A 27,050-nucleotide genomic window follows, 5' to 3' on the forward strand; every position below is an offset into this window, starting at 1 on the left:
AGATTATGGAGCCCTATACATTCGTACGGTGCGGTGGAGTGCCGCAACACGAGAGAAATCACAAATAGCATCCGGCTTCCCTCTAGAGTGAGGCGCAGCTCGGTTTGTTCCTATACTTGTGCCTCGATCCTCTGTGTTCTTTCAACTTGTTTCTTCGTCTTGCCCAGTGACACATAAAAGCTTTTCACTGAATCAAATCAGCAGTCTGCGATAATTCAGTGTGACAATGTAACAATTGTGTTGGTGTGATCTTATGTGGGGATACTTCTATCATTCGCACATCTCTCACGGAGGCTGTGGCAGCGAAACTGGGTGAAAGTTCAGTTCAGCAACTGTCATAGATGGCGTGATTGAATTGTTCCCTTGCACTGTCACCAGAGGGGCTATTACTTCAAATTAGCATACAAATTCAAACCAGGACAGATGGATTTGTCACATTGCGGTCGCCATCTTCCTGGAAGATTGGCTGTGCTTGTACTGCGCGATGGAGATAAGACACCTGTCTCGGTGCTGGTGGGGGGAAGGACCGGCGTGGGATAGGAGGACTGGGTGGGCGGATGGATTTCCTGAAACGCTGAGGTGTTCTGCAATAAACCTCCCTACCCACGGACTCAAATGATGATGAGGCACCATCCAGGCCTCTGTGGGTGGTAGGAGATTGAGCTGTAGCAAGCTGGTGATTCACACTGTTTGGAAACACAGTGAACAATACCTGTCTGGAATTTGTTTGCGGTTGCTACTTTTTGGTGAGTTACTGTCAAAAAGCCACATAAATGTCCTTCGCCCACTCCACACACAACATCAGCACAAAGTGTAAGGATGGATGCGTAACAGCTGTGGGATTAAATGCAGAGACGACTCTCATGCGGTGCTCCGCAAGCCCTTGGCTTCAACTTTTAATAGCCAAACAAAGGATGAACCGCATCCCAGCTCGGTCCAGATTTCACTGTTAATAATACAGAGACGCGTATTCATATGTATGAACATCCATCCCCGTGCTGACGAAAGAGTAAGAGCAAGAAAATAAGACCGCATGCTCTCCTCGTGTAGCCTCACATCAGACACTAACAAAATACAACTTGGAGACGTAATGATTTTCATTTGTAATTATGGCAGGGTGAATCAATGGGAAGTATTGAGCATGAAAAACTGTTCTTACCCCAGGATCAATTCCATATAATTTCCAGATCAGCTCAAACTAATGGGTTTTCTATTGGCTTCACTTCGGAGAAAGACTAATCTCTCTGGTACCATTTTGTGGTTTCTGTGGATGTTTCCAAGCAAAAGGCCATCCACTTAAAAACTCGTCTCCCAAAAGTCCAAAAATATTGAAGCGCGCATGCTAATTTCCTGACTTAGCATATTACACAATCTGCAGGCTTAATTTAAAACTCCCTTAGTAGCAGGTCTACTATCTCTGCCTGCCTACATCCAGACACTACAGAGATTGTGAAAATGCTTACTGGTTCATTTTTTGCCTCTATCTTTAGTTGAGGCTTAAGTATATTTCCTTACAATTGATGTAAAGTTGAGATGCAGAAGAGACAAAAGGAAGGTTATGGCGATACGGTCGACAGTCCACCTGCAGGAGAAGAAAGGTGCAGAGAAGCGGTTAAATACATTGCGTTTGTTTGCACATTCACTCGTACTGATAATGGAATAATTCTTTTAATCGAGTAAAAAGTATGGTGCCTTCTTTGCCCATAGTGTAATATCCGTTTGCTTTGCTTACTCCATTGTGAAGTCTTAAAGACATCAGATTTCTTCTCAACACCCATTTGAAGTGTCTTAAAATGATGCATTGTTAATTACAGCCAGGTGGGAGCCAGCAGGAAGCTTCACCTCAGCTACTTTAAGTCAATGAACTGGATCTCTCAATTTCTGCCTTTCAGGCATATTCTAGTATGAATGATTGTAGTATTGTTCATATGTTAACTAAGAGTCTATTAGCTTGTACCCGTGTCTGTGTGATGCACACAATCTTTATTTAGAATGGTTTCGTGTAAGTCGTCATCACTGCAGTATGCTGCTGCACAACATTCAAGTTTCTGTTCGATGTTATTCACAAACAGTGTTTCTTAACATGTCTGCTTGTTCTTGACTCGTGTAACTGTGGGATTTTAGATTTATGCATCCATATGTACACACTTCTACACACATTTCATATTACATCATTTATAATGTGTTTGCAGGGCACCACGTGCAATTCTTTCTTCCCTGGTTAAAGTTATCTATCTATGGATGCAGCTCGGTAACCAAGCTTATAGTGTGACCAAATAAGAGTCCACACACACCAGATGAAGTAAATAAAGACAGTGACAGCTACGATGTTAAAATCCATCCATCTCTTACATGCTCTCTGTGGCAGCCTATATTAAGCTAACCGAAGTAAGCTAATTCTGGTTACTCCCTTATTCACAAGGGACCATCACAGCAGGTGGCGCCACATATTTGATTTGGCAGGTTTTTACACCAGATGCCCTTCCCAAGAGACGTGTATCCCCTCCTTGGATTAAATTTTTGTCTGTTAGGTGTATGTGTATACCACTGCACTACTGAGCCAGTGAAGCTGACTTAAGTGACATTTGAAATATCTTTCAGATTAAAATATACACAAGCACTCCCAATATAATTTGGGAGTACTTCACTGGAAGCCAGTTTATAGATTAAAGGGTAAAACGAGGAGCTACGTGCTTTCACTCTCCAGCTCAGACAGCACTTTGATTATATGTTAAAAGGACAGAAACTTGTTGTGCACTAAATTGCCACCTGCAAAGCTGTGATGATGAGGCATCAAGGGTGGTACAGCAGAATTTTTTTCCCCTGTAGTCTTGTTCAAGAGTCCTGCTGTTCATACTCCTCATGGTATTCATGCATCGCCAGCCACACAGAGCTCGTCTAGACTAAGCTGCTGACCCACAGAATGAGAGGGGAAAAGCTTCTCAAGAAAGTTTGTCAGAGCTCAACCAACTTCGTTTATAAGGAATCACTTCTAGTTTCTAAGTTTAATCTAGCGAGGCACACTTCTTCCAACCGCAAGGTTTACCTTCAACATTAGAGAGGCAGTGACACAAAGCAGTACAGCCAGAACAGGCTCCAGCGCAGCAGGGATTTCACACTGATCTTGCTCCGAAACATTTGCAATTAACATCCCCCTCTCCCCAACTGTTTCTGAAGCTATCAATATCCCAGTAAGAAGATTTAACTTCCCTCAAGAGCTGAGGAACGAGCTGGATTTGGCAGGTCAGGACGTGTGCGCACGTGAGGGTGATGACAGAACGTTTATGTACAGATTATCCTGTTATTTTAACGCAGACAGAGGAAGAAACATCTTATTACAAAAGCCATTTTATTAAGTTGAACAGATGACAGGAAATGTGACAGGAAATTATCTCCATGACAAGAGAACGTAACATTTCACCTGCATCAAAATGCAGTATAAATTATATTTGATCATCATAACAAAGCAAAACAACAGCCAAGAATCCCAAGGTGGGATTTGTTATTTTGGGTGTTTTTTTTTAAAGAGGAATGTTGAAATTCACATGAAACAACATGCTTCAGGTGTAAATGACTAATGACTAAACTCCTGATAACCACTCATCATCTGTAGTCCTTTTTTCTTGTAGTGCTTTAACCATGTTGGCTTAAAGAAAACAAAGTGGCCGTCGAAGGTCAATTCATCATTGATTTTAAAACCATTACGCATTCAATACACAGGAGCAAAAATAGAGTTCAGAGCGATGAAAATAAAACAAATAAAATATACAGAAAACCCAAAGAGCGTCTTCATTTTGTACAGGCGGGCGAGGACGCGGCTCCTGCAGCGGCACATGCAAACCTTCTTAGTACTGAGTGTATTCCTTGGATGAGAGTTTTGCAATGATACGCTCCAACTGTCTCTTAGCTTCACACTGGGGGAAGTTACTCATCTCGTAGTACTGCGGGGCAATTTTCACCAGCCTAGAAAAGAAAGCAAGTAAACATTAGTCACAAAAATTGTCTTCGGTGTTTACTTGTGGGAGAGTGCCGTTCTTCCATATTCACACTCCGACTACTGGTGCGGGTTCGACAATTTGATCCTTAATTGGACGAGGTCACAGGGGGAGGAGGGAAACGTGCATACGAGGTTTGTTGCAGTTTTGCTGCTAGCACAACGATGCTCATAAGTCGACGCTGGTATGACTGCAATCTTATTTTTATTAGATCCTTGTCATAATTGCTTTTGTCAGCCTTTTTATAACCATAAAAAACACAACATTTCAGTGGCTCCAGCTGGTCGCAAAGAACAAGATATCACAATTAGCTTTGGGAATGTGTGATAGGAGGCCCTTTTTTATCATTTGATAACATTTTTATGGAGCAAACAATTAGCTGATTGTGAAAATAATTGCTAGATTAACCGATAGTGGCTGTGTTCTGCAGTGACTCATAGCTGAAATGAAAACTTGAGAATTAAAAACATTTAATGACTTTCACGTGTAGCAGGGTCATGTTTACGCACAACGTTAGTTCCTCATAACCATCAACGTGATTGCCTGTGCTGGTGAAGAGTCTTGGTAAACATTTAAAGTGCACCAGTGTTACTGGCAGGAATTGTGGTGTTTATGGCGGACACAATTTGCCTTTGAGAAGCAGGCCACAATTCAGATATGTTTGAGACCAGTAGTTTATCGTGCACCAGCACCACTCATTTTAGGCGGAAATGCACGTAGGTAGTGCAGGTTGATAAATTAAAGCGCCCCTTACTCAGAATGAAACTGCTGAAACTCACCACTCGGGTTTGATGTCTGTGCATGTGCGGATGTAATTCTTGGTGGTGAGCACAAACTCGTTGTAAAGCACCCACTCCGGTTTGTGGTCCAGCACGGTGGAGGGGTGCAGCTGTACGACTTGGTTGTCCTTCACGGTCAGGTAGTGGCCTGTGCGCTCCAGGTGAGCAATCTGTTCAAACCGCAGCAAGACGGAAAACCCCGTGAAATCCAGAAAAAGTCAAAACAAGTATACACACACACACACAAACACACACACACACGCACACATCTTTTACTGTTGTGTGCGTGTGTGTGTGTGTGTTAATCATGCAGTCCCATTACAATCTAAGAAGTAAATTATTAATGCTTTGATTAAAAAAAAGTAGCAAGACATTTGAGGCTAATTCGTAGTGAGTGAGGTTTTTTTTGTGTGTGCTGCGGTCGAGCTGCATTGGCGGCTGTGATTAACCAAGGCAATCAGTCTCAATAAAGGCCTTTCCAAACAAAGACATGATCTCAAACAGTGCGAACGCCTGAACACGAGCTGCAAATTTGTCTCCGAGATAAAGGTTAATGTTGACAAATATTTAAATATTAACGCCATAATTCAACTTGTCAGGTTGCTTGTTTCAGGTAGCCCTGAAAATGGCTTTTTGCAAAACTGCCATTTGTTTTCCTGAGCGAGAAACAAATTGATTTCATTTCTTGTTATGTGCTTAAAACAAGCAGCTCGCTGGTGCGTGTGCACGAGTGCGCGCGTGTTTGCTTGGGGTAGAAGAAGAAGAAGGAGAAGAAGAAAAAAAGGCAGCTCTCGGCTGCATTTGCAGTTTGTACAAATGTTTGGCACAAAAATACTTCAATGAGCATCAGATTAGCAGAGGAGCTGTATACAGACAGCGTTTGCTCAAATATGAAATGTCACAAAACAACAACAACAAATAAATAAATAAAGGAAAGCAAAATAATGACACTGGCAACGCGATGAGAGACTAAACAACACATCGAACCTTACAAAACTTAAGAAACCAAAAAGTCCCAGATTCACACTGACCTGCATGAAAAAGCCCGTGACCAGTGCTCGGCGGATGTTGATGTAGTAGTCTCTGCTGCTGAACTCAGTGCTCCTTCGCGGTAGGCTGAAGCGGTCCATGATCCTGGACAGCTGCTGCCGTACGTTATCTGCTGACATCAGCGAGCGGTAGTTGACAAAGTTGTCATAGCACCATTGAGTGGACTCGTGGTCTGTGTGGGAAGAGAGCAACTTAGGGTTAAGGAGCATTTAAAAAAGGAAAAAAATGAATCAAATCAGTGAAACGTGTGGGGAAACAGGCCGCTCACTCTGTTTAAAGGCATGGTACACGTTGAGCAACGTTAGGTGGTCTCCGTCGATGTGGGCGAAGCGCATCTTGGCCTCGTCAGCCACCTTCTTGGCCTCCGTGGGTCGCACAAAGCACTGTGGGACTAAACAAGGTTGGTATAGGCCCCAACACAGCCGCCCATAGGGATAAGTTAAGCAAATCCCACAGAGAGGAACAAGGCCTCAGCTCAAGAGAGGCACAGAGCACTTCACAGGGCACACTGCATTGCCAAGTGATTACGGTGGAAAAAGGAAAGGAGGGTCCAAAGAGAAGGGAAGGAGGATGGGTTTCTCTGTCCTGATCTGCTACACTCTGGCTACAGCCAGTCAAAACAGCCCCTCCCACCCTACACCTGACAGTGATGTGGACTTCCCCCGGACTCTTTGTTCTGCCCTCTCCCCCTGCACGAACTCGCTCTGAATTGCTTAACGCCAAACCTGCTTGATTGTAGCTTTAATGGGTAAAAGCTGTGTTTATTGAGCCTCATGGTTGGTTGCTGTGGCGGCACCGCTCTCAGGTGTACTTTTGCTGCTTACTTTAATGAACTCAGCAAAAACCTGCCATCCTGAAACACCTGCTTTAAGTGCGCACCACGTCCGAGCACCTAGTTAAATCCATTTCCCCGCTCTCAAAGACCCTCACGCTCCCTTCAAAGGCGTCAAGATTCATCTCAATGAGCAGCATTCTGCTTTGGCAAGCCCAAAGTGCAATTACTGCTGTAGCATGCTGGTGCTGCTCCAGCTACACCTATACATTTTGTACAGACATGTAGTTTTTTTTCCCCCTCCCCTTCCTTGCAAATAAAAGCTGACACCATTGACTTTATCAACTGCTTTTCCTGTACTGAAGTTCAGTAGGTACACATTACGTCAATACTAAGGAGACCTCAACATCTGGACTGCTGATATTTTAATAACCGCACACAAAACCTGAAACCAGTCAGGGCTTTGGTATGCATCAAATAGACCCATTTAAATCCTTGTGTCACCACCACTAGACCAACAAGAAGGGTCAAAGAATGAATAAAGGGCTCTTAGAAGATAAAGAAGCTGCTCTGTAAATTTCCTCACAGCTCACTGGTCATTTGGGAGGAATGGCCAATGAGCACAGGAAATGGAAAGAGTAGCAGATCAGACCCAAGCAGCGGGGCCAGCCCTGAGCATTACCTGACAACATGGCAGTGATGGAGAGGACCTCGTTGGAACAGTTGAATTCACAGCTGGCGATGACCATCTTGGCCAGCTGGGGGTCCAAGGGGAACTCTGCCATCATGGAGCCCAGCTCAGTCAGGTCACCGTCGTCGTTGAGCGCTGCCAGGTAGTTCAGCAACTCCAGGGCTCGCATCAGGGTCTCTGGAGCTGGAGGAGACAGAGTGGGAGAGATGGGCCATTAAAATGCTCCAAGCCCATGGGCAAAACACACACAGATGGCTGAAATAGACAATTTGCAGAACTGTCATTCTTTCATTGCAGCAACACTTGAGGAGGACAGTTTGGGACTCATTCACACACAATTATGTCAGAATTGATTAATACTGCCGTACTCCATGCTCACATTTAGAAGTGAGATAAGAGGTCAAGTTAACCGTTTAGCTAATTTAGCTAAATGTGCTAAATGCTAAATGTGCTAGTCGCAGCTTTGTGGGTTTCATATGACAGTGAGCTAAAACATCTGAGACACAGTTCCTGCCCAGAGAAGTCATTTGATCCTGGAGCTGCAACAGGAAGGAGGAGTGTGTGAAGGTTTCATTATCTGTAGATTTAATGTTGCACTTTATTAATGTACTGCTGCTATTTCACTGACTGCAAAAAGTGTGGCGGCCACAGATTGTCTGATTTAATCAGACAATCTCATGGCAGCAACTTGATGCACTTAGGCACATAGACACATTCACTTGGTAAAGATGGACCACTGAACTTTAAATGAAACAACATAACAAGAGAAAAAAGGTGCAGAAGAGCATCTCTGAACATGCAAAACGTGAAGGAGATGGGCTGCAGCCGCAGAAGTCTGGGCCCCACTCCTGTCAGCTAGGAAAGGAAACAGACGCTACAGTTCACACAGGCTTATGAAAACTGAGCAACAGAAGATTGTCTGCTCTCATGAGCTTTAATTTCTGCTCCAACATTCAGATGGCAGGCTCAGAGTTTGGGATCGACAATGAAAGCACATCTCCATCCTGCTTGAGCAATGTAAGATGATGAACACTGTAGGTATACTTCAAGCAGGATAACAAACCATGTCACAAAGCTAAAATCATACAAACAGCTTTCTTAAACACGACAGTGAGTTGTACTCATGATTGGCCTCCACAGACACCTGATCGAAATCCACTAGAGCACCTTTGGGATGTTGGTGGAACAGGAGATTCACATTATGAATGTGCAGCTGCAAAAATCTGCAGCAACATTTTTTTATTTGTAAAAATAGTTGCTGGTAACATTAGTCTGAAATGATGCATTAACTAATGCAAATCTAGAATATAAAAATAAGTAAAATAAAATCCACTTGGCAATGGCCTGGCAGAAAGCGCCTAATCTGCAGATTCGATTATAGCAAACAATATTAATTAACATCCTATTTTGATTTGCACATCTAATAAATTAATCTACTTAATCAATGCCAACTGGACAAAAATATTCAGAACAATTGAGGAACAGTCCGACACGCTAGGGTTTCCTGTTTGTGTCTTCACGGTCAGATTAAATTTACAGCTGTTAATTTAAGTAGTACATAAAGATAATCAATCACAATCAAGCTACTGCATTTCAAAACTTCACTCTTTAAATGTGGGGAAACAGCTGGGTCACGAGTTAAAATGTACTGACTAAAAGAGATTTCCTTATTCAAGGACTTACTAAGACCTGGAAGCACAAAAGAGAAGCACAGTCCATGGAATCAGTCATAAATTAGATCAACCAGCACATTAAAAGAAGTTAAAAACCCAAAGAAAAGGAAGAAAAGGTAGCGTTTCCATCACCTGCTGCGCTCTGACGTTTCACTATGTGACGGCCAGAATTACACCAGACGTAATCATGGCAGAGCTCATTTTTCATCCTCCGCTCAGGCAATCCTAAACAACTAATGCAATTACAGGGGAACTTTCTACTTAATGCTTCAACACAAAAGGCTTCCACCGTTTGGTTAAAAGATTTTTCCTCCAGATGCAATTATTGACCTTTGGCTCCCGAGAGCTGAAGCCTAATGACCAGTTGCATGTTAACTGAAAATTAGCTCAAGCGCGGGCTGCGGCGCTCGCTCTCTTTCGTTTCTCTCAAGTGCTTTCCCCCACCCCAAAAAAATTCAATTTCAAAAAGCAGGGAGGTGTTTTTTTATGATTAACAAATATTGATTTGGGGCATCAACGCTACTTTTTTCCCTTTCTATACACAAAGTGAGTGCCGGTCACATTACTTAGCAACAACAGTAGCTTGTGTGGGCCTGCACAAAAGGTGAAAATCTGATTTCCAAGTACCGCTAGCGTTAAGAACCCGAGTGGAAATTCAATCTATACCCAACGCGACTCATCAGAAAGTAAGTATTGACTGTCTCAACACACAAGAATCCGATATATTAACCGAGGGCCAAATCAATGAGGCGAAAGGCTAAAGGTACATTAAACCACATTGGCTTTGAAAGGTACTTCTTTGGAAATGTCACGAGGAAAATGAATCCCACCCAGCCAAGTCCTTGTGTAAATCGCTACTGATTTCTTTTTGGATTTTCCATTTGGTTGTCTGGCTCGCACTGTCGCTCCTGTGTTTAGCGAGCAGGAAGCGGGGTGGACAAAGGAAGAAATAACCTACGTACTTGAGCATTTCACGGTAAGGGGGGAGGATTAAGGTTCCAATTCACATTACAGACAAGCAAACACAAAAAACTACTTTGGGTTTGGAGGCTGATCATCACTGGGGAAAAGGCCCGGACTCAAATCCAATATGCGCGGAAATAATAAAAAATGTATGTCGACCTTGTATCCGAACAATAATCACAGTCGCCTCAGAAAGTTGCCAATTTGAAACGTACACCTTCATGCCAAAAACATGATTAAAGGGGTTCAATGGCCAAAAAAACAAAGAAAAAAAAACATTCTATCACGAGTCTATTGTTTCACTGTATTTCCCCACTGCCCAGAGACACTACACTGACCTGTATTTTCTCCGAGGCAGGCCTCTGACACGGCATATCACAATTGATCCGCTGTAAATAGCCGTTATAAAGCCCTCTCTGGGAACTCCTCAGACTTAAAGCAGACTTCATTTGTTGCACCCAACTAGCTGCAGCTTCCAGCCTGCTCAGGAGCTATTTAGGAGAAACCTTCTGCAGAGAGTGGCTCAAATCAATAAAAAGGTGATCCTCCCCCCTCTCTGTTGCCCGACTGTTCCCGGTTAGACTCGGCCGGTCCTCGTATGTTGATGTATACCCTTGCGTTTTTGCGAGAAACGTGGGGGTGGTGGTGGTGGTGGAGGTCAGTCGCGTTTCTCTGGAGGAATATAGAGGGAAGGCAATAGCCAAGGTGATAGCGCTGCTATTGATGTAACCAATTTCATTCTCAAAATGGCGTTTGCCACAGTGGACGGGGAGAGATGGGTTTAATCTCAGAGGTGAGATGAAAACTATATTATGGTGAGAAAAAGGGTGGAGGGAAGAGGAGGAGGTTAAGGATAGGGAAAGGAGGGGTGGTCTCCTCCAGAAGACGTGGGAACACACACACATGCACACTCCTGGTGAATGCCATAACTTAGCACCTCGAGGGAGAAGAGGTCTGTGTTTTGGCACAGATCGAGCAGGATTCGGATATAATTCAAGCAACAGTGACAGGCGGTGCATAAACTAAGTGATCAGCCAGAATACTAACTGCACACATCAGTCATTTCTCAGTGTGAACAGCAATAATAGAAATTTAGAGCAGATTCCTCATAAAAACTGCAAGATACTACTGTGTAGTCCATGTCTATCACAACACATATCCTCAGATCTCCAAACATTCACTATGTTTTATTTGATGTCTGCCAAGATCCCTTCTTTGCTTTGTTGTTTTTCCCAAGTGACGCTGCCAACCCAGATTTGATATCGTACATCAAAGCAACTGCAGCTCGACTAAATGTTGCTCGATTTCATAACAGTTTGTAAGTGTATTCATCCTGATTCAGAGAGCGCTAATCAAATTCAAGATCTCAATATTCTTTGATTCTTTGGTTAACTGACACCTGTGGTCGCTGTCAGCTGCAAAGTAATATAAATCTACATGAAATGTTAGAGCAATAACGAAGAGCTATTGTGCTAAACCATACAAACAGAAGGAGGTAGGCTTAAAGGGGAGCTGAAACTGCTTGTTTCAGACTGTGGATGGACATAGCCCACCGTGAGATAAACAAGGATCATTTCAAACTTTAATCGTGCAAAGCTACTTAAGAAAAAAATAACTTGGTGTTGGAATTATTTTAAAAAGCAGAAGCATAAGTTATGTATCCGTTTGTGTTTAGGAATGGTTCCGATATTTGTTTTGGATCCAATATGAAGCCGATTATAGGTTCAATCAATACCCGGAAGTTTTAGAGTAACATTTGTGTTACACTAACCTGGTGGGTCCATGAAGTCGAAATGCACCAGGTCATCAATGCCCAGTTTCTTGAGCTGCAGCACCACAGAGCCCAGATTAGACCTCAGGATTTCTGGATACGTGTTGTCCTGTGCCAGTAAAGAGGTACAAAAGAAGCCCGAGGAACAATTCAAAATGAATTAGTCAGGCCTGCTTATTATCTACTCATGCATCACTCATATGTCAACTTGAACAGAGACTGGGGGTCTGGGGCATTCGAAGGGCTATTTAACTTGTTTAAAAAAAATTCCCTTTGCCACTTGGCGTGATGTGAAAGAATTAGCTTGTTAAAGTGGAGAACTGGGCCCCCACGGGTCCATTTGTCACAAGGTGGCCGTGTCATTAACGGGGGTTATGAGGAAGGGTGGAAAAAAGGTGCGTTTTAGCACCGGGCTCCTGGAATGATAATTCGCTTGAACTGAGAATCGAGGAGTTCTAAGAGCAAATATTGCATAATAGAAAGCTTTTCCAGCTAGAAGGCTGCTCTGGGGGAATACAAAGTGCTTGTGGCACTGCAGAATGTGAGATATGAGAATCAATCATGTGTTTACAACTTGTACAATTTTAATGGTTTTCAAACTGCTTTGCTTCTTACCTGCATTTCTGTCTTGTAAGCTTTCTCTGTGTAAAGCCGGAAACACTTTCCTGGGCGTGTACGTCCAGCACGGCCTGCCCTCTGCTGGGCTGAGGCCTTGCTGATGGCTGTGACCAAAAGGGATTCCACTCGGATTCGTGGGTTATACACCTGAGAGGGAAACGAGGTCAATGAGTCACATTTCAGCTGAATAAAAACTAGGGTAGAGTAAAAAAAAATAGCTAGTATTTTTTATTCATTTTTTTTTTAAACCCACCTACAATCTACTATATATACAAGCAGCAAACAAAAAGAAGACGTACAATACACACGCGCACACAATCCACCTTGGAGCATATATAATCTCTTTTTGTGCCATGTGTATGACTTGGCTCTAGGCTGGTGAAATGTCAGAGGAATAAATAACAGGCTTTTCCATCTTTGCTGCTGTCAGGTGTGCACTGCTGTGTTTATCTGGGGATTCTCAGGCAACAGAAGCAGATGATCGCGGCAGATAAAGAGTGGTGGGAGAAGATGTGTGGGGGGGGGGGGGGGGGGGGGGGGATGGTGGCAGGGAGAAAAGGGAAGCTAACCTTTTGCTTGGCAAATCCGGGATCAATTACAAACACCACCCCATCGATGGTCAGGGACGTCTCGGCGATGTTTGTTGACACGACGACCTGTGAAAACGAGAAGACGCGAGTTAAGAAATGATCCGCCCGGGGAGTTTGAAGGGACTGACGAGACCCGAGACTGGTCTGCTACAATTTGATACATAAAACTGCATGAAAATAGTTTGAGTCGGTCATTCAACAAACCATTAAGATGCATAAAAAACATAGCATAAATACAAAAACATCATTATACCTATCAGAAAGACGTTCCTCTGGTAAGAAAGGTTCAGATAACCTCATACAACGTGCTGAGAAATCAGTGATCCTTAAACATTAGAGAGAAAAACAAACGTGGATATCAGCGTCTGCTCTGATGTGAGCCAGCTCAACGAGTCTGCAGAGATCAATGTTTGCAGGCTGCCGAGCGAGCCCAACAAAGCGACACCACAACAGTTTCTGCAATCTAGTGCTATCAACAGATTTGTGCACAGTGCTGGCTTGGTGCTCGGTGTCTCATCGAATAAAAATTACTCGAGTTTTGTGTGCACACGTGTGTGTGTGGCTGGAGTCTCTATCTCCGGCATGTCGCTGGGTTTGTCAGCTTCCCTCTTTTGGAAAGCTTTTCAAACCCACGGAGCAGTCTTAATTTAATCGGTTCTGTTAGGTGGCCTGCTTTTTAAAACATGGTGTGCAACAGTGGTTAGCACTTTCATCAAAAACATCTTTTTCCTCCCCTCTAATTGAGGGCTGCTGCAAATCTCTCATGTGAACCGAAAACGCGTCTCTTGATATGTGCGACACCGCTGTCTGCAGACATGCCAACTTACCCCTCAACGCTGCAATGCCGGCTCCTTCAAAGCCACACTTGCAACACAACCAGAGGCAAATAACACTGAAAATATCTCACATTTAATTTAGTTCTAAATATTCTGGAAGACTGTGTCAATCAAAGTTTTGCTACACAATATATGTACACCAATCAGGCGTACCATTATAACCGACTGCCTAACATTGTGTTAGTCTCCCATCAAAGCCACACACGTGCCCATTATTCCTGCTTCAAACATCAACTTTGAGCACAAAATATTCACTTCCTCCCTGATATATCCCACCCACTAACAGGTGCCACGATGAAGAGATAATCAGGGTTATTCACTGCAGTCATAATGTTATCCCCGATCATTGCATGATTGGTATGAAAATAGTAGTTACTTATATCGCTTAATAAAAAAAGCAACTGAATAAATCTGCAGAATTATTTTCATTCCAGGCATTCAGCAGTTATGAGCTGATGGATTAAAAATAGTTTAAGGAAGAGAAAAAAATGGGAAAGGAAATAAGAATATAAGTGAAAATTAGCTGCTTGGTTTATGAGATGATGAATGATCCCAAACAGCAAAGATGTCAATGACAAATGACAGCTGAATCGAAGCAAATAAAAAAGATTTGCATTGAATGAGTCACATGAAACTATGGGTCTCTCACTGTCAGCATAAACACAAACAGAGGGAAAGTAGCAGGCAGGCAGATCTACAGCTACACTCACGCGAACCTTGACCGCTGCCAGGCTCAGTTCTGCTTATATAACGCTGGAAACTGACCGGACACGGAAACCTTTTTAACTCATCAAGGCAAATGAGACGGCGGGGGCAGTGTCACAGCCCACTCTGCTGGCTGCTGCCAGTTTAAGATTTTTGAGGGAGTCTGGGGTGAAAAAAATAAAATAAAGATGCCTCCACACTTAGCCCCCGCCTTCTGGCCGGCTCAACATTTACCAGGTCAGGAACAAGCTGCAGACTGACCTGAGGAGCAATTTGGTGGTAGCTGTCCGCGCTTCTTGGTTAGTCTTCATAATAAAATGCCGAGCACAAAACCAAACAGGTCTCTGTGGTCTTTGCTGATACAGGTCCACAGAGCCAATTTTGCACACTTGACACACTTCCTTTGTAGCTGTGCCTCTTCAGCTGTCTTCAAGCTGTGAGCCTTGGAGACTTAAATCCCACCTTTTAAGCGAGGATTTTACTTCAGCCACAGAATGCCTGACTATTTAGTTATTAATGCCAGAGAGGACTTCTTTTTTTCCCTCTTTCAGCCCTTGACCTCGAGTAATTCACCTGTCGAAACCACATTCCCCTTAGCATTCAAGCCCACAAATAGAGAGATGGCAATAAATGCTGGTATGAAACTGATCACATGGCACTATCTGCCAAATGGCTGGCTTTTATACAAGGAGTTCCTGGCTATTTTAATTTCGATTTAAATGAAAGTACTAGAGGCTTTATAAATAACAGGCCAAACGGTTCAAAAGCTAAAAGTACAATCATGGCCTACTGCCACAGCAATAGGCTGCGAATCTGTGGTAGTAATATTAAACCACTGTCAAAGATTAAAATGTTTATTCCCAGTGTTTCCCCACACACTTTGCAAACAACTTCCTAAAACTAAGTCTGCAAAAAAAAAAATCAAAGTTTCAGGTAATTTGGGAGGTTTGAAACAAAGAAGACAGAATGAAAAAGGGTTTTCATGTCATTACAATGGAGTATGCTCATATTAATAAAAATCCTTCTGACTCAAACCTTCAGACTGCTCTAAATGCTCAGTTTAAACTTGGGACGAGCCTCGCTCCAGACCAAGATGCTATTCTTCAAGAACCCAAAGCCACGACTAGACCTTAATTTATTACCGCTTCGATTTTACTCTGCACAACTTTGCTCATATTTGCCGAAAGATTACTTTTAATCTGCGCCGCCTTTTCCTTTTTCTTCAAGGTAATCAATGTGTGTGCATTGTAATTTATACCGCATGGTGCTTCTCAGCCAATTAAAAGATTTATTCAGAGCGCATGTGAAAAAGGAAAACTAAGTGAGGAGACAAAAGCTGTAAGAGCAGTAAGTCCGGGAATCAGAAAGAAAATAAATTGTTTGCATGGAAAATGTAGTTGATGAAAAAAAGAAGGGGAAACCTGAACTGCTTTTTTTTTTAAAATTTTTATTTATGAACACAAACCTTATTTTACTTGAAAGAAGAAAATAACATTTATTATTTTATGATCAGAGCAGTTTATTGTGAAAATGAATAACAAACATTACTGAAATAATGCTGAATTTGATTTCCTTTTACTTCACAGCCAACTATTGACTGTATATTAATACTTTATGATATTGCAGAGCTTTGTGTGAGGAAATGTTCTCTAACTAGACCTCATTAAATTTTAATTGAACACCCCTGATCTACAGAAACAAGGGTATGGTCATCTCGTGGCACAGAATGGAGATGAAAACGCTCGTAAGGGGTCAACTGTAACAAGGCTGTTTACAGACAGCTGGAGTGAGAATGGCTCTGAACAAAACTATTCACGTAAAGTCAAAGAAATGGAGGGTGTAGCATACGGCCAAGAAGTGTAGTGAAAAATATTCTGCATAGTTAACAAGACAATATAACCACATAATAAAGAGCATAATAATAATACCCCATCCAGGTCAGTAATGGCTCATCCTTTCCTTGTGCTAACTACGTTGGGCATTTTTTGTCAAGTGAAACATACTTGAGTCAATGCATGTAGTGGAAATGTCTTCTTAAAAGGTCTCTAAGCTACTGGAGACAGGTTTTATGTAAATGTAACGGAAGGACGCCTTTTCCTTTTTTGTATATAGAAAAAAATACAATCCCAGGCTCTGAACTACAAAGCAAAGAACCACAAGGTACCTAAAAAACGATCCCAATGACAGGTAATAGCTTGAAGGGCTGTTGGTGACCTAAAGTTTGAAAACAGCCACATGACTGGGAGACCAATTACCCGCAGCAGCAGTCTGGGATTAAAGTAGCTGGCCAAAAAAAGGGACGAGATCAGGCGATCGGACAGATATGTCAGCGGCCAACATCTCAGCGAGCAGTGAAAGGCATGGAAAGCTTCAAAGTCCGGTTAAAAAAAAGAGAAAGCCTAGTGAAGGTTGCCACCCTCCTGCGTGTTGGGATGCAGTCAGTTGCTCTAGCAGATGCCTCACATGACACCCTCTCACATTTCATGATCATATGGGTGAGACCTCATTGACTGCATTGATTCTGAAGGATTATCCAGGCCAGGCCCATTACACTGAACGCAGGCTTGCTCCTTCCAGTCTGCTGCTGCACTGGATAACCCTGGCCTCTTCATCAGTAATATCATTAGAACATCATCTCTGCATGTTATGTCTGGGTTATTACCTGCAAGAGAGCAAGTACTATAGCTAACTCGGGCCATCTTTCACATCCCCTGCTGAGGAACGCGTGCTTGTTGACAAATAAAGCCTTCCCCTGACTGAGGGAAGCAGAACGTGCAGAGTCGCTGCACCCACACTCAAAGCTCATTGAAACAGAATAGAAAAGTGACATTTGGAGGAAATATTTCAAACGTGACAATGCTAAAAAACAATCCTAACACTCATCATAGCACACTTATTAGAGACAATCTGTGAGACGCTGGAAAGCAAAGCGAGATTATGGTCTTTATTGGCAATTATTCAATTTCTGACTTGATTTTAAATGATAAAACTGCTCAGAATGGAAGATCAGTGGCTTTCCTGGAGAAATAGCGCAATGACGAGCTAGTGCTTTATGTTAATTGAGGGGTGCCTAATGCAGTCGTTAGCATGCATAGTGGCAGATGTGGCGAACCTTAATTCTTCTTCACTACTTTCTCTTGGGCTGGCTTAGATGACATCTCTGCATTTTTCACTTGATGAGTCGCTCAGTCAGTCACTGAGGAGAAGCACATTTACTTCAAGCGTGGCAACTTTAGATGCCACCTCCACCAATTCAACAGGCACGTGACAAATGGGGGGTGGGAGGAAGGACAAACTGCTGCTCTGAAGCTCAAAGTGCTCGCCGGCTCAACTGCGAGGACCAGCAAATTCACTTTATTTCATGTATGAACTGAACACATGGGTATCGTGAAGACATCGACGAAATTTATCCACCAAGAGAAGAGCAAGGTAACAACATCACTGTTATTTAAGTGGTGCAGTCCCAGTGGGGTGAGCTCTAGCACATCAGACAAATGTCCATATACAACCGCAACCAAACGGGGGCCATTGCCAGAGCAAAGTAATATTAAAAGGCTTCCCCTAAGCAACACTGGCCATATTTCACATCAACATCCCCTTGAACGGCAAAGGAAAATACTGGCAATGATATCTGAACTTATGAAAAAGATCTTATCCAGTACTGGGCCACTTAAGCCTCTGCAGCACACATGCAGCTCATTTAAACAGAAAGCCTGAAGAAATTTCAAGGCTCAGGACAGTAATTGGAGGAGGGATTTGTGCCCAAATGTTTGATCTACACCACGAGGGGAGGACCTCTGTGTGGGCCTTGCTGGAAGTTAGGCTTGGGCAGTGCACTGGTGCATCAGGGTATTATACATCCCAACAGTATGATTTTCAATAGTGTTTAAAATAAATATCACAGATTTTCCTCTTTCTTTTAAAATGACACAGATGTTTGGAAGCGAACAAAAACACAAAGCAAAAAGAAGGAAGTATGTGCTCGTGAAGAGCCAGTTGAGATTACAACTGTTTCCCTCCACAGACAGGTGGCTAAAGAGCATAACTCTTTGAAATGCCAGTTTGACAACACCACTGGTAGATCGTGTCTATTCAGCCCACTTTGTCTGTGCCTGCAGCAGCAGAGTCACAGGACCGTTTGACAAGTATCTAAGGAAAGAGGCAGTTAGCTACTAATCTAATCTAACTCATCTAAACGTGACAAAACACTGCTGTTAAATGTTGCAGAGCTAGCACTAGCAGCTTTCTTTCTACAAGTCATCGTGTCTACAGTATTAACCTGCACTGGACGTGGCTATGCAGTGCTCCAGCTGTATATAGTAACCACTGTTACATAGTATGGCATTCACGTATTATATTCCCCAAAGTCCTGTGCCTCCATAAGAAACAAAACAATATAGATGAAGAATTTAAAGGACTTTTTTTCTAATTTCTTGTTGATTTTAAAACATTTATAAAGTACTGGAATCAGTGTATACAACATTCACAGGAGAAAAAGAAAATAACCGGGCCACCAGTTATGCATTTCCATTTTTCTTTTTCAGAACTGCTACAAATAAGTGTTTTACACACTGCTCCATAAATCATCCACAGCAGTTTAATTTAGGATCATTTTTTAAATGAGACACATTGAATAAATTGCTTATATGTGGTCGTTTTTCCTGAAGGAAACGTATATCACACCTGGTTAGCTCGAGGATTGTTGGAAAGTTAAAAATCTGTCCTTTTTGTAAGGAAAACATGTATCTGCAATTTCTTATGTTCCTCTTTTTTGTAAGGAAACATGTCATGTATTAAACTTCTCTTCGCCGGAGAGTGTAATGGCAGTCTTTTTCTTGGTTTTATTAATTATTAAACATAAATACCATCATATGTCATAAACCCTGGCAAAATGTCAGTAAGTTAGGAAAAAAAATAAAAAGATACCACATAAGCCTATAAGAAATACAAACTTGATGGCCGACCTGCTTAATGTGACATATTTAACTTTGACAGCCCATAAATATTTTCGCTGCTCATATGTCAGCCTGATCTGCCTCAATTAGAGGGGTTGTAGCAATGAGTCATTCATCAACACCGTCCCCTATCAGATGTTGGGATGAGTGTTTACTCATTTGCTGGCAGCTATGAGATTCGGATATTCTGTCAGATCCCTAGCCAACAGTGTGACGGTGCAGGTGGTGCTGCTGCTGCTCTGGTTATGAGCCCCTGTGAATAGAAACTGTCACACAAAAGAGAGGAACTCTTTCGTGTCTGTATCAATAGAAGGATCATCCACTCTGCGATCAAGTGACTGAAGGAAGATTGTACAGTGTACGGCAAGAAGAGTCCTGTTTTCGGTCATCCCATATAAAGTGCATCTTTCACACGGTTTTATAAAGCACAGGTCTGAGGCCTGTTTTTTTTCTTTTCCCCAGTACCAGCAGGCTCTGTGTAAATGTAGAGGAAAGATAAAAACGACTGAGAATGCAGTACTTTCCTCAGGCTCGGAGGGCATGAGTAATACCCCAGTTATAATTTAGAGCAGAGAATTGCATGCTGACAAAAGCAGCATATGTTGTGTGAGTCAGTTCTGTGCTAAAGCTGAGAAAGGGAAAAAAGTTTCAGTCCCTTCCTTCCTTCCAGCTCTCTCACTTTACCCACCTTATTCCCCATCTGGCCTTTCTACACCAACCACACTCAATTCCTCTTCACTTAGCCTCCACCCCTCCCGCCCATCTCCCCGTTTCTACCTCCCCCTCTGTGTGTTTTTATAGCAACAGGGCAGCTATACCTTTCTTCCGATGGCGCCATTTGGTTTATTGGGCGGGGGTGGCTCAAAGATCCTCTGCTGCTGCTGTGGAGGCAGCGTCGAGTACAGCGGGATGATTTTGATATCGCCGACTTCGGGCCCCAGGTCGTCAACCTCCCTCTTAATTCGCTTGCAGGCTTCGTCGATTTCCTGAAAGATTGGGAGCACAACAATTAATCCAGGTGCTGCTTGTGTATGCAAACGCCAAAAGAAATAAATAAATTGAGCCGGATGCGAACAACACCTGGATAAACAATGGCGGTGAATCCGGATGACAGAGGGAAGGCAAGAGGAGGAGGAGGAGGAGGCAGCGGCGGCCGGGGGAAAGCGTGATTCCCTGCTACAGTACATTTGTTCTAACTATCGCTCCATCTCACGGAGGAAATTAAACCTGGACTGCAGTATGCTTTGCTGAGCTCCCTGTGGCTCTGTTGTCAAATGCAGCAATCATGGAAAACATGGACGCGCATGCTCTGAAGGCACACGCACAGAGCCAGACAGACTCAAACAGGGTTCATTATTCCACAGTGCAGTATTGTAGAGGGGGAATGTGATATGAGACTGCAGCGCTGATGCATAACCAGCGGCAAATCATGGCAGATCAGTTTAGTGAAGCTGAACGTTCTAGAGCCGGTGGGCTGGCAGACAGACAGCAGGCCTGAGTCGCACTAGGAATGAGGAAAGCACCGTAGTGAACACTGTTCTCCAAAGAATATGACAATATCATTTTAAATCTACTAAATATGCTTAAATATTCCAGAGCCCTGGAATATGATTATCACTATCACTCTTCCCACAGATAAACTTTCATGTCTTTAACATCTCTGAAAGTTTTAAGAAGTTTCTTGCATGGCTCCAAAGAACATTTCTGAATAGCTCCCACTGTTGAGAACCATTCTCTTACTTCCTTTAACACCAATCGTTTAATCTCATGAAGCCGCAGTATTATTAGTGCTACGGGTGTCACTTTACTGCTGATGCTGTTGCACCACCTGCAGGCCCGTGGGAGCAATGCAGCAGCGGAGGCACTGACGAGCATGCCCTTTGATTCCAAACTTATTCTAGTGGCGCTCACAGAGATAAAAATGGGCCACATCAGAGGTCTCTACACAGCCTTTTCATCCCCAAGTCTGTAAATAAAATATGCATTCTGAACTTCTCGGGTATTTTTCATCCTCCTTTAAAACATACTGTGCTTTTGTTGAGTTTAAGCGTGACTAAAACTGACTTCATTTGGAGCCGCCGTGTGATGCCACGCTCGCCTTGATATGAGAAAAGACCATTGTGAAGCCCCTCCCTCCCTGTTTTTCTTCTGGACTGCGAATGTGTTACTAACTCTGTTTGTCCCCTTGTTCATCGCATTAAGTCAAACCCCGCTGATGGCCATGTGCTTCTTAATCAACACAGTGACAAGTGGAAAACGGTAAATCTGAATGGATTGGTAAAATTAGCCTCAGTATTAATAGCCTATCAAGCCTCTGGAAGCAGCAGCTGCCATGGAGGGGAAAAAAAGTGGACCTCTTTGCCAAAGTGCTGGAAGCAAGCTGGCTGTCTAGTCCCTTAGGGACATGGAGACAAAGTATGTGTGTTCGTGTGCCCCTGCGTGTGTCTGTACACACACAGGGGCACTTGGCCAGTGTCGGGAACCTGTCCACCAGCTCTCCCTGTGACCCCAGAAGCAACAATCTACAGCCAAGCTAATAACCGACACATTTAGGAACTCCTCTTGACTAGCAAACAACCCCCGCCGCCAATCATGTTTTGATGTTAGCTGCTGAGGGGGAAGCTTAAATATTAGGACTTATCTTTGCTCGACAGCTGTGATAAGTTTCGACTTTCTTGTTTGGAGTTGGTGCTTCAGTTCTATTTGTTTATGGAAGCTAAATATCTCAGAGAAGAAAAATAAACTGCGGAAGAGAGAGGATGGGAGTTGTGTGCATTTCCTCTCCGTCTGTTATAAATTAAACAGTCAGATAAAAAGAGTCTATGGCTTTGCTGTGGATCTGCCTCCCAATCATTAGTCTACATCAAAGTTGCTGGGAGACTGAAGAGGTTAAGAAGCGCTTGAGGGGCGTGCTGCTGCACCCTTTGAACAACCATCTCTGCCAGACCTAACACACATTAACTTCTTTAACCCAATTAGGGGAGGGTGATAATGAACTCACCGTGGGAGTGCGGTCAGTAATACCTTAGCTTGACACAGCGTGTGGGTGTGTGTGGGGTTGGGGGGCTGGACTTTAAATCAACAAATTACATCTAAACTTAAAAACCAAAGGAAAAAAAAAAAAAAAAAAAGCACAGCCTCTCAATATCCCAGACCTTTCTTCTCATTCATCGGAGCAGCTGGGATGCCACTAAATCTAAAAATCAATTAGCGCTCCTCAAAGGAGACCACTTCAAACACCATGCCACCCCAATGACTTTATCCTGTTTGTAACAAGCTACATATTGATCCAGCTTTGACAAATGAAACCGACGTAGGTGTACTACAACAGCCAAGTAGGTGTCGACTGACAAATAATTACTGCTAATAAACACCTCACTGTCCGATGGAAATGAGAAACCCACAACAACCAAACTAGTACGGTGCAGGAAAGATGGGGACGCATCATTGTAAACTTACATCCTACTTTACATCCACCACTAATCACATGATCTCAGCACCATTTTGTCAAAATGCTGAGAGGATATTCACACCAGCACGGCCGCTGCTGGATCTGTCAGGCTTCTCCTGTCTAGTGATCAGGAGATTGAAACATTTGTTGCTGCTTTTCTGTGTGTGTGTGTGTGTGTTCACCCAGCTGTGACCAAATTCATCACTTTGGGCATGGACCCTGCCCTCCATTACACATCAGTGGACAACATTTGCAGCGAGGGAAAAAAATAATAAATGACTTAATTTTTGAGATTTGTGGAAAGGGCAGAATCTGGGTCACTTCTCTCTTTTCTTTTTTTGGTTTTATTTTTTCCTCCTCCCTCCAGCCGGTGTACAAATCCTGGAGGTTTCCAAAAACGCATCTATCAATCTGAGAATTATTAATTTCCTGTGCCGAGAGTACGCGCCTGTGTGTGCGTGTGAGTGCGCTCCAAACAGTTTATACGAGCGACTGATCTATGTAATTAGATTAATATGCAGATGCTTAACTTAAAGATGAAATTGATTTAATGGTTTCAATTTCTATGAAGCACAGATAGCACACAGTCACGAGTTCCAGCTGCTTAAACCTTTTATTTCATAGCAGATTAACCATATTTGTGTTTAGGACTGTTAGTCTGAAAATTAAATGAATAAATAAATAAGCTGGGATTGGCCATATGACATAAAATTATAAATTAATAAACTCAGTTCTACTGTTTAGAACATGACAGCAGTAACATCAGGAGAATCTGCAAGGCAGTTTACCTCTTGTCCAGTGAGGAAGAGCAAAACGTCCCCCTCATCCTCCTCACACATGTGGATCTGGATCACGGTGCGAATGGCCGCCTCCAGATAGTCCCGCTCTGGCTCCGGTGTGTAGAAAATCTCCACGGGGTGCGTGCGTCCCGGGATGGTTAGCAGTGGGCAGTTGTCAAAGTACACCTGGAATTTACCGGCATCGAGTGTGGCGCTCATGACGATGACCTGAACCGAGAAGGACACGGGAAATTGAGAGAGCGGCGTGTTAACGCGTCTGTGAGGCTCAACGTGCTCGTGAAAGCGGTTAAAGAAAACGTAAAGACAGCAGAGTGTAAATCACCATGGCAGCGAGCACTCGAATGAGGAATCATTTAACATTTTAAATGGCTTGATGATGATTGGAGGATAAGGACATATATTAAGTAGACACACGTGTGAGCAATTAAAGGATAGATGAGGACGGGATGGATAACGCTGTGAATTTAGGTTGAAGCACAAACTCAAGATGGCGTCTATAATGTGGTACTTGGCATTACAATCCAAGTCACTGACCTACACAGAGCTATGACAGTCCTTGTTCCTGATGTTGGATACACAATGTTCTCTCCAGATCCATTAGATAGAGTGCATTAGGATTCTGATGGGAAACGCGTCTCCCATTTTCAATCTCAAACATTTTCAGGGGCCAGCGTCTCTGCATTTCGCTTTACGCTCTGCGAGACATCATAATTGCTCTTAATCAAGGCAAATTAAACTTTCAAATTCGGTAGGCGATAGGGATGAAGGAGATAGAGGGGTGTGGGTGGATGATCATTCCCAATAACCTAGACCTCATTTAACAGTCTGCGAACAACAATCTAACCTTTGATTCCACGCTGACAAACAACCAGTCATTATCCATCTGCTTTATGAGAATTATGCCTGGCACGCTCTACCCTATAAAACTCCTGCCTGCCTCTGTGCTCCCATCCACACCGACACGTTTGCTGTTCTGCTACTGGTTAGCTGGTTTAAAAACAGGCCTACGTCTCTGAGAGGCAATCTCCACCGTTGCTGCAGTGCAGAACACATTTCTGCATTTCTGAAGCTAACAGGATTGTTTCCTCCCTCCGTTCCCTCAGCAGATACACAGCTGTCAGGCATGAGGACACTGTCAACAAATGTGACAAAAGAGACGAGTGACAGAAGAGGGACATAAACACCGGCTGCGAGCGAATGTATCCTTAGGGCAAGTATTCTGTACGTCTCCAGCAGCGTTTTAGAAACCTTAAGAGGAACACATTTTTGCAAATAATGCAAAACAACGATTGACAGATAAAACCGTAACATGTGGAAGCTCGCTCCTTAAAATCAATGTATCAGCTGCCCAAAAGCACTGCAGTAACTAATGATGAAATTAAGGCAATAGAAACAAAAACATTGAGTGAACTGAGTGTATTTCTGAAAGCTGTTTTTTTTACCTTTAGGTCAGGCCTCTGGCGGACCACCTCCTTGAGGACCCCCATGAGGATGTCTGTAGCTAATGTGCGTTCGTGGGCCTCGTCCAGAATGATGACACCGTAGCGCTCCAGCAGGGGATCGTTCATGGCCTCCCGCAGCAGCATTCCATCTGTCATGTACCTGGGAGAACAGCATCCATGCAGTAAACACTGTTTGTGAAGGCTAATCATATATTCACCCTCTATCATTATGTAAAACCGCATTATCTGAATAAAACCTGCTTCAAATAGAAGCAAGTGGGGATCCCGAAGGGACATCCTCCCCTTTGAAAGTGCTCTGGGCAGAACTGTGTTAATACATTATACCTGACTACTTTATTACAGCTTATTTATTTACTCGGGCTACTGAATGAAACTGCAACCAGCAAACTGCTATTGTTATTCTTGCCAGTTTCCTGCAATTATCAGTTTCAATACAGCTGTAGGCTTTGATTTGAAAAACATCCTTCTTACTTGAGGACGGTCTTGGCAGAGCTGCAGTCCTCAAACCTGATGGAGTAGCCCACCTCCTGGCCCAGCAAGACATCCATCTCATCTGCAACCCTCTGGGCAACGCTCATGGCTGCTACCCTCCTGGGCTGGGTGCAGGCTACGGCTCTCTTTGGTCCCGGCAATGACCGGACCATGTCTACACACCACTGGGGGATCTGGAACAAAGCGGACAAGTCTGGGTTTTTTTTTAACCAAAGCGTGTTTATAGATGTGCGAGAAACAAGAGCAGGACTGCAAGTCAGATAAAAGCAGGGCACTGGATGTGAAGGTCAAATGCAGATGTCCGATTAAAACCACAGAGTTCATTAATACAACCTGCTGGGTCCTGCAAAGCCTTTACTGATTAAAGTCAAAACATTTACTGCAGATATGCTGCTAAAAGCAAAAGGAGCTACATAAGATATTTTTAAAGCCATCCATTCTCTCCCAGTTCACTGTCTTCTTCAGCAGGAACTGACTTGCTGTCCGCAACATCAAGCTTGCCGAGGCTGCAGAGCAGAACAAGGACCGCTGTCGCTCAAGTATAAGATGCTGGAGTTCATGTGCCGGACAAGAAACTCACTTAAGACGCAGCAGAATCATTCAATAGCCAGAGAGTACATTGCAAATAAAAGATCTGCAGTGCGCTATAGTGTTACAGCAGCTAGTACTGCAAGAGGGTTCCTTCAAACCCAAAGGCCAGCCAAGGCCTTTCTGTGTGGGTTCTCTGGGTACTCCAGCTTCCGCCCACAGTTCAATGGTAGGGCTGTGCGATATGACCAAAATCTCATATCCTGATATAAGAATTCTATCGTCCCGATAACGATATAAATCACAAAAATGCAACATTTTCTGTCAATTCTGTGAATCTCGGGCAGCTCGACTTGCGGGAAGTGTTTCCAGCTGCGCGTCATGTAGCTGGAGTCGAGTGTTTTAACCGATGCATGAAACTATACATTTTTAGACATAAGTTGTAACGGCCGCCGTTTTCTTTGTGAGTATTTATTACACGCCGTGCTGCGGTTAAAAGCCTGTTCTAACGTTTGAGTCTAAGGTTTATTTTTTAGCACCTGACGGCTCTTTTTTGCTTCTCATCCGTAAATAATCTGCTCTTTCACGTGATTCAGTTTATTTTGAAAAGTCTCAACAGGATCTTGAGCTTTATTGTGAAAGGTTTATGTGGAACATAAATAAACGGACACTCGATGGTGTTACTGTCGTTGTTGATAACGACAACGCATAAAAACAGGCGCTTGTCCGTCCGTAGTGTGGTTATATTACATATAAGAGAAAGAGAGAACTTTAAGAAAGTAATATAGCCACTACAGTGACCATCAAAACGATGAAAAAATATTGCCGCAAACAGTTTATTTTGCGACACCACGTAACAAACGATAGCGTAAAATGAAACGATAGACGTTTTTATATCGTCATCCGATATATATCGTT

The 27,050-nt window shown here is 43.2% G+C and overlaps 1 protein-coding gene across 2 annotated transcripts in view; it reads right to left on the reverse strand.

Moving 5' to 3' along the window:
- Positions 1-3,349: 3,349 nt before the first annotated feature.
- Positions 3,350-27,050, reverse strand: part of dhx15 (DEAH (Asp-Glu-Ala-His) box helicase 15) — a 27,544-nt gene continuing 3,843 nt past the window's right edge. For both annotated transcript variants that reach the window (XM_087837602.1, XM_087837601.1), the window contains exons 3-14: positions 25,584-25,777; positions 25,092-25,251; positions 23,638-23,856; positions 20,217-20,384; positions 12,882-12,968; positions 12,310-12,459; positions 11,695-11,803; positions 7,279-7,470; positions 6,093-6,215; positions 5,806-5,996; positions 4,775-4,944; positions 3,350-3,963 (exon numbers count right to left, since the gene is read on the reverse strand). In XM_087837602.1, the coding sequence (XP_087693728.1) occupies positions 3,846-3,963; positions 4,775-4,944; positions 5,806-5,996; positions 6,093-6,215; positions 7,279-7,470; positions 11,695-11,803; positions 12,310-12,459; positions 12,882-12,968; positions 20,217-20,384; positions 23,638-23,856; positions 25,092-25,251; positions 25,584-25,777 (1,881 nt within the window). In that variant the 3' untranslated portion in view covers positions 3,350-3,845. The remainder of the gene's footprint in view (positions 3,964-4,774; positions 4,945-5,805; positions 5,997-6,092; positions 6,216-7,278; positions 7,471-11,694; positions 11,804-12,309; positions 12,460-12,881; positions 12,969-20,216; positions 20,385-23,637; positions 23,857-25,091; positions 25,252-25,583; positions 25,778-27,050) is intronic.

This window comes from Neolamprologus brichardi, chromosome 3 (genome assembly GCF_056152115.1).
Source record: "Neolamprologus brichardi isolate AB-2024 chromosome 3, ASM5615211v1, whole genome shotgun sequence".
Taxonomy (NCBI): domain Eukaryota; kingdom Metazoa; phylum Chordata; class Actinopteri; order Cichliformes; family Cichlidae; genus Neolamprologus; species Neolamprologus brichardi.